Raw genomic sequence first — 13,381 nt, 5'->3', positions numbered from 1 at the left:
GTATCTTCCTTCATTGCTAATTTTTTTTCTATGTTTACTATTTCCCTTTCCAACTGCTCTGTTTCCTGATTATAGTCCTTCTTCATCTTGGTTACATAACTTATTATTTGCCCTCTAATGAATGCTTTCATTGCATCCCATAGTATAAACTTATCTTCCACTGATTCCGTATTTACTTCAAAATACATTTTTAATTGTTTTTCAATAAATTCTCTAAAATCCTGTCTTTTAAGTAGCATGGGGTTTAATCTCCATCTATACATTCTTGGAGGGATGTCCTCTAGCTTAACTGTCAATATTAAGGGTGAATGGTCCGATAGTATTCTCGCTTTATATTCTGTTTTTCTTACTCTATCCTGCATACTAGCTGATAACAAAAATAGGTCTATTCTTGAGTATGTTTTATGTCTAGCAGAGTAGTATGAGTATTCCTTTTCTTTTGGGTTTTGTTTCCTCCATATATCCAAAAGTTTCATTTCTTGCATTGATTTAATTATAAATTTGGTTACTTTGTTCTTTCTGTTAATTTTTTTCCCCGTTTTATCCATATTTGGATCCAAATTCAGGTTGAAATCCCCTCCTATTAGTATGTTCCCTTGCGTATTAGCTACCTTCAAAAAGATATCTTGCATAAACTTTTGATCTTCTTCGTTAGGTGAATATATATTAAGTAGATTCCAAAACTCCGAATATATCTGACATTTTATCATTACATATCTCCCTGTTGGATCTATTATTTCCTCTTCTATTTTAAATGGCACATTTTTACTAATTAATATAGCCACTCCTCTTGCTTTTGAATTATACGATGCTGCTGTTACATGTCCTACCCAATCTCTCTTTAATTTCTTGTGCTCCAATTCAGTTAAGTGTGTTTCTTGGACAAATGCTATATCAATTTTTTCCTTTTTCAGTGAATTTAGTAGTTTCTTCCTTTTAATTTGGTTATGTATTCCATTAATATTTAAAGTCATATAGTTCAGCATAGCCATTTTATACTTTGTTTATCTTCTCTTTCCGTTTTTCCATCATTACCTTTCCTCCTTTTCCATTTCTGTTTTCTTATTTTCAACTCTTTATAAGACAACATTCCTACAACATCCAATATTTTCCTTATTCTCCTATTTATATCTTCTTTATCCCCAATCTCCCCTTCCCCTCCTGAGTTGTCCTTTATCCCTTGTCGGACAACCACATCTCCCCTCTCCATTTGGATTTGCGAATCCACTCGCAAGCGTCAACTGATTTTGCAGTGACCGCTATTTCCCCCCACCCAGCCCCCCCCAGAAAAGATTTCACTTTTCATATGTAACAAAGGTCACTCTTTTAATTCCCTCCTTATTCTCTCTATTCCATTACCTTCCCTTATTAATTCTTGTCTATACTATCTATATTTTCCTCTAAGTACAGATACATTCACGTATGCACATTGTATCTATTCACTCTTATACCTCTTTACCCACATACATATCAATCGTGATCATTTTTACTCTCATTACCCGTCTTCCTCCCTCAGTCTATTTTTGTAATTGTTCTGCAAATTTTCGTGCTTCTTCTGGGTCCGAGAATAGTCTGTTTTGTTGTCCTGGAATAAATATTTTCAATACCGCTGGATGCTTTAGTATAAATTTATACCCTTTCTTCTATAAAATCGCCTTTGCTGTATTGAACTCCTTTCTCTTCTTTAGGAGTTCAAAACTTATATCTGGATAAATGAAGATTTTTTGCCCTTTATACTCCAGTGGTTTGTTGCCCTCTCTTACTTTTTCCATTGTCTTCTCCAGTACCTTTTCTCTTGTAGTATATCTTAGGAATTTTACTAAAATAGATCTTGGTTTTTGTTGTGGTTGTGGTTTAGAGGCCAATGCTCTATGTGCCCTTTCTATTTCCATTTCTTGCTGCAGTTCTGGACATCCTAGGGTCTTAGGGATCCAATCTTTTATAAACTCCCTCATATTCTTGCCTTCTTCATCTTCCTTAAGTCCCACTATCTTTATGTTATTTCTTCTGTTATAATTTTCCATTATATCTATTTTTTGAGCTAACAGTTCTTGTGTCTCTATCGCTTTTTTATTAGATTCCTCCAATTTCTTTTTTAAGTCTTCTACCTCCATTTCTGCTGCTACTGCCCGCTCTTCCATCTTGTCCATTTTCTTTCCCATTTCTGTTAAGGTCATATCTATTTTATTCATTTTCTCTTCTGTGTTGTTTATTCTTTTTCTTAAATCATTAAATTCCTGTGTTTGCCATTCTTTACATGACTCCATGTATCCTTTAATAAGAGAAAGTACAACCTTTATCTTGCCTTTCTCTTCTTCTTCTATTTCACTGTACTCTTCCTCTTCCTCTTCTTCTTCCTCTGGGTTGGCCATCTGTTGTTTCTTTGTTGCCCTTTTCTTCTCTTCTTTCTTGTTTCCATTGTCTTCTGTGTTCTCTTCTTGCTGCAGGTGTTCTGCAGCTGCCGTTGCCGGCTGTGGAGATCGACTCCCCAGCTGGTCCCCCTCCCGTCGGTGTGTTTTTTTGCATGCGCGAGGAGTCGCGCATGCGCGGTTGCGCACTTTTACTCGGCTCAGCGAGCCATTTTTGTAGCCCACTATCTACCGACCTGAGGGAGCGGGTTTCTCTCTCCACCGCGGGCCTCTTCGAACAGGTAAGGCCTTCTCCTTCTTCCTCCGTTGTCTTCTCTTCCTCTCTTCTTACCGTTGTTTTCGATTTTTCTTTTTTTGTCGCCATCTTCTTTCCACCTTTATACTCACTTTTCTTTAACTTTTATTTCTGTGCCTTTGTGTTTTCCTTTGTTTTTCCCGACTTTTCTGGAGAGGGCTGGAGTTCACCGTCCGGCCACTACTCCATCACGTGACTCCTCCCCCTTCCATACTAAGTTGACAATCAAGATAAATTTGCCAATGTTTAGTCCATTATATAAAAAAAAATGTAGACTTACAGCACAGGAACAGGCCCTTCTGTCCCACAAACTCGTGCCGCCCAATTACACCCAATTGACCTACGACCCCCATAAGCTTTGAAGGGCAGAAGAAGACGGAAACCCCCAGAGGAAATGCACGCAGAGAATGTACAAACTCCTTCCAAACACCACCAGATTTGAACTCAGGTCGTTGACTCTGTAACAGAGTTGTGCTAACTGTGTCACCTAATTTTCTGCCCATATCTTCCTTAATTTTTTCTATCCATATAGGAACAAAAAAAATAAACAAAGACATTTACTTTTTAAAAGTTTATATTTCCACATTTAACCTTGATTCCATGTGTAAATCTATCTTTTATTTCAAATTCTATAAAATATTTAAATACATATTAAAAATATCCCTCTTACTTCTTGGTTTGCTCTCTTTGAGTATTCATTAGTCTGAGTCTCCCAAGATCTCCTGCTGCCTGACAATGGAAGTGTGCTGCGTACCTTGGAAATCTTGAGGCCTTTGGAAGCCTATGTGACCACCTTCTTCTGAAGTCAGTGGTGATTGTTGTGATATCATGGCAGACATCAAAATCCAGGCCATTAGTTCCCCATGACCCTGAGCAACCCTCTTCAATCGCATGGCGAACAAGCGCCCGTGAGAGCATCACCAGCCAATTCCAAACACTGTGATTACGTGATATTCATACTCGTACCACACTAACCAGCACCCCCAAACTTACAATGCAATGCCGCTGGGTGTTGGTGAAGTAGGTCTCGTGATTGAAACTTCCCAAAAACCTACAACAAAAGTAGAATGTAATCTCAGAGTATCTTTCAATTAATTCTCAAGAAGAGAACACTGTTCACACATGGCTCTCCTGGAAAGTACCAATCAAACTAGCTTTCATTACACTTTCCATTTCACAGGCACCAAAGAACAGAGAAAGCAGGATTTGATGCAGTCCATCCCACGCACACAAATACATGCACACAGAAGCATGCAGTAGAAGCACATGCAGATAGACTGCGCGCACACGCACACACAAGCCCACCCACACAAACCCAATCATACACACACAAGCATCGACACTTGCAAACACATTACAAGCTTGTACTTGCCTACACACACACATTCGTGGACATCTCGAATGCTCGATTAAACATACAAACACAACATTCTCTTTGATTTTTTTTCTCCGCCACCAAATCAAACATAGTCATTCCTCTTTCAACTCTCTGCAAAGGTTGCTCTACAGCCAGTCACAGTATGTGGTAGGATTACCTGGATCCCTTGCTTAGAAAACAATACTCCACTTGATTTTTTAACCATGATTACATAGCTGAGACTGAAAGGTCATCACCACTCCATGTGTCAACTATGTAGGTCTTTTATGGTTGCTTAGAGAGCACACTCTTACACAGCTACATTCCTGATTAGAAATCCATTAAAGCAACAATCTCAAGAGTGCACTTCCCCCAACATTATGCCACATGAATGGGCTGGAAATAGAAGAGTGCTGCCTAGTCCTTAAAGGGCATTACATCTTTTTAGTGGTCTTCTATCCTGCAGCAATAAAACGGTTCCATTTCTAGATGGCACTGGACAATTTCTCTTCTTCCTCTGGCCTCCTACCAAACTCTCAAAGTGATCAACAGAGTGTATCATCTTCACTTTCCCCTGAGTGCTTACTTATCGAGTTTAGATTTGCGGAAGGCGCAGGTGTAGAAGTCCACAGGCCTATTGGGAACGTGCTCGGACAGGAAGTTTGGGATACCGAGCTTCCTTAGAATTTCATCGGATGAATTCAGGCAGGGCGAAGGCTGTGCCTGTGGAGAGAACGGAGAATGCTGAGCCAAGGACTTGGCCAAAATACTCAGGAAACAAACTTTGTGGATAGCTGGAAAGGCCCAACAGGAAGTGGGTTCCCAACCAAAGGCAGAGGAGCAGGTGGAGGAAGCTAGAGATGGCTTGAGGTGGCAGCTGCAGGCATGCAAGTTGGGAACCGTACAGTTTGTTGGAGTTTTTATAAGGGTGCGATTGCAGTGCAGGTTAGTGAAAGGGATTAACGTGGATTTAAGGACCATCTGCTGTTTTTAGCATTTATTTAGCAAACATTAATGAGCTTGCACAAACTAATGCAAGATCAGCAAACTCAACTTAGGCAAGGCAGTACTGTCTTAGTTTGCATTTTAAAACTTCATCGTGTTCTTATAGAACAGGTCCATGATTACTGAAACTATTTTTGTAATGTGACTATTCTGGATGTAACTAGAGCATTAAGAGCACCTTTGATGGGATGCGATGTTATCACCAACTGCATAAAGTGTACCATGCAAATAGTCAGCATGCCAGGACAAGACTTGATGGTGAGTTTGCCTCTGACTCTACGTAGCTCAGAGTAGCCTGGTCTATGAATGGAATGAAGATTCAGTCGATAGTGTGTCAGGATGAGTAAGCGGGTTACAATGCTGATCATGAGGAACGCATCACCTAACAGGTGATGTATAAAATTATGAGATACATTGATACAGTGGACCATCAGAATCTTCACTCTGCTACCATCAGGAAAAAGGTATAAAAGCACTCAGTGGCTAGAATGTTTGCACTAGGACGCTGCCGCAAGACACTGAATTTCATGACTTGTTCATGACAATAAATACTGATTTTTTTCACAGGACAAAAATGTCACATACAAGAGGACATGTGTTCAAGGTAAGGGGTGGGCAGTTTAAGGGAGACATTTTACACAGAGTGTGGTAGGTACATGGAATAAGCTGCCAGGACTAAGTAGAGGAAACAGATACAATGGAGGTGGTTAAGAGGTTTCCAAACAGACACAAACACGAAGGGGATGGAAGGATATCTATCAGGTGCAAGCAGCAGATTTTTAGTTTGATTTCAACATTATGTTCGGCACAGACAAGAAGGTCCTTTTCTTGCGCTGTTCTATATTCTAACGCAAATGTACAGTCCGCAACTGACCTGTAGAGGTGCTCGCATACACAACTCTTCTGCATAGTACACCAGCACATCCCAGGGAGCGCTCAGCTTCATATAATGGATGCTCTTCCTCTCACTGAAAGTCTCATCCTGAAATATCAGTAGGTGGACATCAGCTGAGGGATTTCGCCGCCAGATAGAGGGTTCCCTCAATATGACAGCATCACACGCAGACAGACACACATGGGATTCACACTGCTGCCAAATGGCTCATACACATACCAACCACATGTTAAGGTCAATTCTGTTGAATCAAGCATTCAGCAATGCAAAATTGTAAAGTTACTGAACCACAGGTCTGCACTTCAGAACAGCCTTTCTGCCTGATTTGCCTCTTGGGAACAGCTGTCTATTTTAGTCCTAATATACACTTTATCTCCAGTGATAATGCAAATTAGTCTACAGATACGTGTTAGGCTTCCTTTGACATTCAGAAAGGAATCGATTCCAGTGCAATGTGATATTAACAATTGTCCTTTCCCTTTCCGGCATTTACAGTCTAACCATAATTTGCACCCTGTGCCGAAGCAAGGGTGGAAAATGAACACTTCACCCCTAAGCCTAAATTTCAAGCCCATCTCTCCCAAAGTATGTTTCCCCTTTGAGTTTCAGATTTATTGTCAGGGTACATACACGACATCATATACACCCCTGAGATTCTTTTTCCCGAGGGTGAAGCGGAATTACCGATTATTGATAGTGCGAAAAAGAAATCCAATGAGTAGGAATCACGATTAGAAAAAGGATGGGGAAATACCTGCTTAAACACACCACACAATAGGAACTCAAATCTTAGGCATGTGCAGTTTCATTTAACAGTAGGTGTTGCACATAGTCTGTTTCAATCTCAATTTGAACTAGATTCCCAAACTTGTTTCAGAGCATGTACCTCACACTCCCTGTATCTTTTACACATGGGGCATAAATTTAGACATACATACAACATGGCAACAGGCCCTTTTGGCCCATGAGCCTGTGCTGCCAAATTACACTCAACTGACCTTCAACCCCTATGTTTTTGAAGGGAGAGAGGAAACTAAAGCACCCAGAGGAAACCCACGCAGTCACGGGGAGATCGTGCAAACTCCTTTCAGACAGCACCAGATTCAAATCCCGGTAGCTGGCGCTGTAAAAATACTGTGCTAACCATTGTGATATCCATGCTGCCCTTGCTTCATATGATTTCTGTTTCATCATCACGTGACAAAACAAAAGCATCTGCCAGTGCTTTTCTGTTTGGAACTATTTTGTGTTAAATCAGGAGGAATTCCTTAGGGAATTTTAAAATGAGAAACATTCCAGAAAGGGAGATGGAGGCTAACTTCCTTTCACCAACAAGCTCACTGATGTGAGACTGGGCTTTGTAGTTTTTTTGATTATTCACTCACCTTCTCCATCAACAGTCCAGCATTTAGCAAATTCTTTACGAATTTGTTCCTCCATTTGTCATGCTTGCTAAGCAGATTCACTTTTGCCACGTCCTTCTCTTCTTTTTCCATTTCCTGATACTTACATTGCACTTTCTGCCTCTTGGGTGTTGTTCTTTTAATCTCCCAGGTAAGTACAAAATCTGAAGTGGAAACCACAGTTTATTAAAGTTGTACAGTTTTGCAGCTGACAAAGAGGGACCCAGGCCCAGGGCTGCTGTATCCCTTCATCCACGATGGTCGTTTGATCATACCAAGAAATCCCTGGCAACAACTGGATGAATAATCATTCACATCTCCCTAAGATATACTGGCATTGTCTCTGCATCACTGAGGATACTCATGTTTCATTTGTGAATTGACGGTCATCATCGTGGAGATCTGTATTTCTGGAGATTTAATGACAGCGCATCTAGCAACATTTGACAGCAGTCTTCTCTTGCATTTCTTGGAATCCACTGATACTAGTCCAGGAATATCCCCTAAAATGATTTATTGACTCTCACTGAGAATGTATAAGCATTATCCCTGGAAATTGGTGAACAGGAGCCCGAGGAATTTGCTATTGAAATGCTGTTTGTTGTGTTCCTTGCAACAGGTGTCCCAAGTCCAGTTTGCCTTGATTTAATTGAAGCAAAAGAGTTTTCACAGAATGCTCACTCTAAATCTGCTTCAACTAGAGCATAGTTGCAGTGACGTTGCTCTTCTTAATTCTCTAAATCTTTCACATGCACTAAGTTGTTTAGTGCAGTGTAGATTTAAAAAAGAGCAGGCTTTTTGTACTTATCAAGATCCAACAGATATCTTTGAATTAAATCAATTTTTGATATGGGTATTATTTGGATGGAAGAATGTCAAAACTCCTGCTCATTCTCCACGCAACTTCTAACATTCATCTTATCCTCCATCTCATTCAAAGATAATGCATATATCTTGTATGTAATTCAACGGTTCCAATCGAGTTTACTCAAACCACAGAGTGGGGCACCCTTTCAGAATGAGCCAAGCTAAATGCAGTTAGAGATGAGTTTGATATTATTGCTATATCCTGTCTTTTTCATTCTGAATCTAAAAACACAATTCTGGAGAAATTCAGCAGGTCAAACAGCGTATTTTATCTAGCAAAGGTAAAGATAGATAACCAATGTTTCAGGCTTGAGGCCTCCATCAAGGTATGAGCAAAATGCAGGCAGGCGCTTGAACTGAGCAAAATGTAGACAGGCACCTGAAAGGCCTGAAATGTTGCATTAGTATCTTTCTCTTTGCTAGATAAAGTACACTGTTTGACCTGCTGAGTTTCTAGAGGATTGTGTCGTTATTTCAACTACGGTGTCTGCAGACTTTTGTGTTTTACTCCTTTATTCTGACTCTGCTTCTTGTGCAAAAGGTATTCTGAAAGAAAAGCAGAAAATTCTGGAGACACTCAGCAGGTCAGGTAGCATCCATGAAGAGAAAACTTCATCTGATCTTCACTCTTTCTTTCCCAACGAAACTGCCTGACCTGCAGTGTTTCTAGCATTTTCTGCTTTTATTCTCCCCATACAGAATATTTGTTGCATACTCAATAATACAGTTTTCCATTTCTCTGTATTATTTTTCCACTAATTTTATTATCTTCTTTTGTATTTATATTTTTCAATAAAAATTTAATACAAGCTGTTGTAGCTTTTTTTTTAAGAAGTACCTTTTTGGCTGAGTAAGTAAGAATTTTGGTGCATATGTACATTTGTGTGATGTAAACTCATCATCATATTCTTCCCTGAAACTACAATGGCCCATGAAAATTCATCGGCCCACATTCTCAAACTACGCAGCAGCACACCCTGCTGGGCACTGACAGCTCTGCTTCTGGGTAAATGAGGTCAGCCCAGATTTACCATCTGTTTTTTAGTTGCATGTTGGTCATTCAAAAAGTCAGTAAGTAAAGAGCATGTAGACTTTAAAAAAAAGAGTCATGGTGAGGTCAGAAGCTGAAAAACAAATCATCTTAACAATGGCTAGCAGGAAAGAAATGAAGTTCTTACCAATTTTTGTTATCCCATCCTTGAAATAGTTCCCTCCACGGTTATTACTGTAACCACTTCTGGAATTAATGGACAAGTCTTCATCATTATCGTCACCCTATAATGCAAAAGCATCAACAAAATTAATTACTCAATGTGGAACAGAAGAAATAGGATCAGGAGTAGGTTACCTGCTCCGCCATTCAATAAGATTATGGATGATCTGATGATGGGCTCATCTCCACCTACCAACAATTTCTTATTTGTTTTTTCTTATTTTCTGTATGAAGGCAACCACAGCACGGCTGACCTAGCTAGCGCAATGCTGTTACAGCGCCAGCGATCAGGACTGGAGTTTGTATCCCATGCTGACTGTAAGGAGTTTATATGTTCTCCCCGTGTCTACATGGGTTTTCCCCGGGGGCTCCAGTTTCCTCCCACTGTTTGAAACGTACCAGGTGTGTAGGTTAATTGGGTGTAAATTGGGCGGCATGGACTTATGGGCTGAAATGGCTTGTTATCATGCTGTATGTCTAAATTTAAAATTTAATTCAAACCACAATGTGGCATGGTAACAGAATAGGCAACTGAATGGAATGAATTAAAAGTCTGAGCTGTACTGAATAAACAGACCTTTGCCCCACTGAGTCCACGCTGACCATCACTTGCACAAATTGCTTCTTTCATCCCCTTCAACCACTCCTCTTACCCCAGAGATTCAACTCTCCTACACACTCCAGGGACAATTTACAGTGGCCAATTACCCCAAATCTCAAATCTATGGAATATGGTAAGATTTTTAAAAAGGGCTAGTGGAAACAATAGTCATTAAGGAATCAGTGGGGCCAAAGGGCCTGTACAACTCGATGAATGGTCACAGGGAGAAACTGCAAATTCCAATAGATGTCAGAATTGAACCCAGTTGCTTGTGAGATGGCAGCTATGCTAACTGAGCCATCGTGCCACCCATTGCATTCGGGAATTAATCTGAGAGAGTGGTGTTAATCAGAGAAGGTGAGCAGTAGCCAGCAAGCAGAGCTATTTAAAAAGCAATGCACAACAGTTAATCAGCAAACTTCCATGGCGAGCTAGGCATCAAAAATGTTCATCTACAAACAAACATCTCTATTAATTAACCAATGAGCTTGGGCATTAACCGGCAAACATTGCAATTGGCACCAGTATGCTTTTACATTACTAAGGGGATCAGAATTAAGCACCAAGCAGTCAGTAATCAATGTAGATATTATTCATTATTGTTATAAAAGACAATGTACTTCTTGATAAGGAATAAAGGTACCCAAAATGCCACTGCAAACTCAGCACTGCACAATTGGTGTAGTCACTAGTTTAGTGGCACTAGATGGATATAGAGTGGTTGGAGCTATGATTCAGCAGCTCTACAGGCTGCGCTACTGAGCCTGTTGCACAAAACACCAGCCGGTGGAAGTGTTCAGGAGAAATGCAAGGAGTGAGGAAAAGTGGCAGGTTGATCTGAGCCTGAAATGTTCCCACAATCACTGTACGTGCTACTCACTCTATTTTCAGTCAAGTCTCAAGTACTGAAATATGAACTGGTCTAGAAAGAACCTTCTGATCAGAGGGAGTGTGAGGATATGCCTGCTGCGATGGGGTTGTCCGGTGATGATGGAGAACTGAGGAATGTGTGTGGCGAGAGGGATTATGGTGTTAGAGGAATGTGGTGGGGAGGGAGTGCGGTGATAGGGGATACAGTGATGTGGAAATTCAGAGATGTCCTTTATTCAGAGGCCGTGACCGTGTTGTGTTAAAAGCTTAGGATAGAAGCAGAATAGTGGGAACCAAGAGAAAGTTCATTGATTAAAATATAACTGAATGTTTCTTTCACCCCAGAAGCCATTAAAGTACTTTTGAACCATGGACAATGTTGCAATCTAGGGAATGCTCAAACAGGGAGAAATGTGAGCACATCCAGGTAATCTGTTTCTGGTGATGCTAGTAAAATAACTTTTAATATCTCACCCAGCTGAGATCACCATTCACAACTCATTTGAAAACATGCATCTCCCGCTGTGGCGCACTCTTCTGGTATACACTGGTCAGGGTCGCCACCCTCAATTGGTTTCTCAAGGCTCTAAAGTGAGATCTAAGCTCAGGGAAAAATTTAAATCATAGGGCATTGTACAGAGAGCTTTGCAAATGAAGATCAAGTTAAAAGGTCTCTTTGACATAAGGGCTACTTCCTGGTGTCTGCCGTTAGGGAGAGAACCAGGCTATATGGGAAATGCTGACCATAGAGACAGTTCAGCTGATGAATTTTATTGAAGAGAACTTGGAGGGGAGGTGGTAGGTTAATTAATTAACCATAATTTACAAATGTCAGTTTTTTAAAAATGTAACAGAATTTCAAGAGAATGGAACATGCAAATAAGAAGATTTTTTAAAGATAGTCCCTATTTTTAAATTTTTTTAATTCAAGCTGTACTAAACATAATTATGAAATGGCATGTTTATGCAATTTCTCCTCAAAATGAATCAAGGTCAGAATAAAATAAATTACATGTATGCACAAATAGCTTGGCTTCTTGAAGGTAGCACAGCTCCCTCCTTCAGTTTGAAAGTTATGTACATGTAAGACAGTGAAATGGAATAAAATTTGTATTGGAATAAATAAAGGTAACTTACATAGCGGGTGGAGCGATAGCCTCCGTTCTGAATGCTTCTATAAGTGTCCATCAAAATCTGGGATGAATCCTTTTCTAAACATGTTAACACATTCCCATCCCGCTGAGTCTCAAAGCCCTCTCTCTGTAACATCTTCCAGTCATAAAACACATTAAATATGGCTGTGGAAGCAAAATTGAAAACCAAGACGACCCTTTATAGTTCCTTTAGTCTGGAAAAAACTTCAGCTCTTTTATTAAAATGAGATCTCGGCATTTTACAGCCACAAATCTAGGTATGAGGATCAATGCAATAGAGGATTGCTTGTCTGCTGATCCAGCTGTGCTGTGCACAGGCGCAATGTGCTGCATTTAATCTTCAGCATGAAGAGGGTTTGGAAAACAGCCTCTCAGCTCATAGCACTTCTGCCTTTAAAAGTCAGCATTTGCTTTACTGCTCTCTTCCTTCCCTTAGCTGCACAAATACAAATGTTCAGGGACAGTCACTTTGAGAGCACTGTTTAAATATTGATGACATAATGTAAACGTGCAGTACGGTGTGGAGCTGTGGACGAGGAGACACAACCATGCTAAGGAAAATGCTGCCTTTAAGACTCAACATAGGCAAAGATTTGATTTCCTTTTGTTGTGTGGGGTGATGTTCTAATGGTCCACGTCTCCCCTCCATTTTGAAAAAAAGTAATTTATTCACATTTCACTTCTCCGAGTGTCACATAAGCACTGTCTGGGTGGAGGTGGGGGGTGGGGGGGGGGGGGGGTAGGAGGAGCTGCAAATCTGACATGCTGGATCCTTTTAGCTGATCAAGCAACTCTGATGGAAAGAAATCCAGAGTTAACCTTTCAGGTTGATCATCTGTGCTCACAACTATGGGAAGCTAGAAGGCATCCGCTGTGTTTAAAATTGCAGAGTAGGGGCAGGATCATGTAGACCTCTAGTAAGACTCCTACAGACCGATCAGTTGAGTTAACAATCTTTCAGCATCTTCTCTCAGCCAGCATCAGCGCCATCTGCATTATTCTGGTCTGATGGGTTTCAATGAAGGATCTTAGGCCTGAAACACATTAACTTCAATCCTCTTTCCACAGATGCTGACTGACCTGCTGTGAATTCATAGCATGAAAACACTATTAGCTATCCATATCATTAAAAAAAAAACTCTCTGGTGTCTGTCACTCTATGTTCAACTTACAGAATTCAATTACCTCTGTGTTACGTACACTTTGTTATCTATCACTATGGTGTCTATTACTTGGGATGGATGTTCAACTTGTCATCCTCTGCGATGTAAACCTTTTCTGGATGTTGATTACGACTTACCTCTCAGCTCCTCCACTAGCTGTGTCACAGATCTCCATGTATCTGTCATTTT

The 13,381-nt window shown here is 40.3% G+C and overlaps 1 protein-coding gene across 3 annotated transcripts in view; it reads right to left on the bottom strand.

Moving 5' to 3' along the window:
* ano11 (anoctamin 11) overlaps positions 1–13,381 on the bottom strand; it is a 61,809-nt gene extending 48,428 nt beyond the window's left edge. For 2 of the 3 annotated variants that reach the window (XM_069915306.1, XM_069915308.1), the window contains exons 1-7: positions 13,330–13,377; positions 12,013–12,173; positions 9,370–9,466; positions 7,307–7,488; positions 5,901–6,008; positions 4,608–4,744; positions 3,658–3,715 (exon numbers count right to left, since the gene is read on the bottom strand). In XM_069915306.1, coding sequence (XP_069771407.1) covers positions 3,658–3,715; positions 4,608–4,744; positions 5,901–6,008; positions 7,307–7,488; positions 9,370–9,466; positions 12,013–12,144 — 714 coding nt within the window. In that variant the 5' untranslated portion in view covers positions 12,145–12,173; positions 13,330–13,377. Of the gene's footprint in view, positions 1–3,657; positions 3,716–4,607; positions 4,745–5,900; positions 6,009–7,306; positions 7,489–9,369; positions 9,467–12,012; positions 12,174–13,329 lie in introns of all 3 variants that reach the window. The other variant, XM_069915307.1, reaches the window with a different exon arrangement.

The sequence above is a fragment of the Narcine bancroftii genome, chromosome 2 (genome assembly GCF_036971445.1).
Source record: "Narcine bancroftii isolate sNarBan1 chromosome 2, sNarBan1.hap1, whole genome shotgun sequence".
NCBI lineage: Eukaryota > Metazoa > Chordata > Chondrichthyes > Torpediniformes > Narcinidae > Narcine > Narcine bancroftii.
Note: the sequence above shows the minus strand (reverse complement) of the source record. Positions and strands in the feature narration are given on the sequence as shown.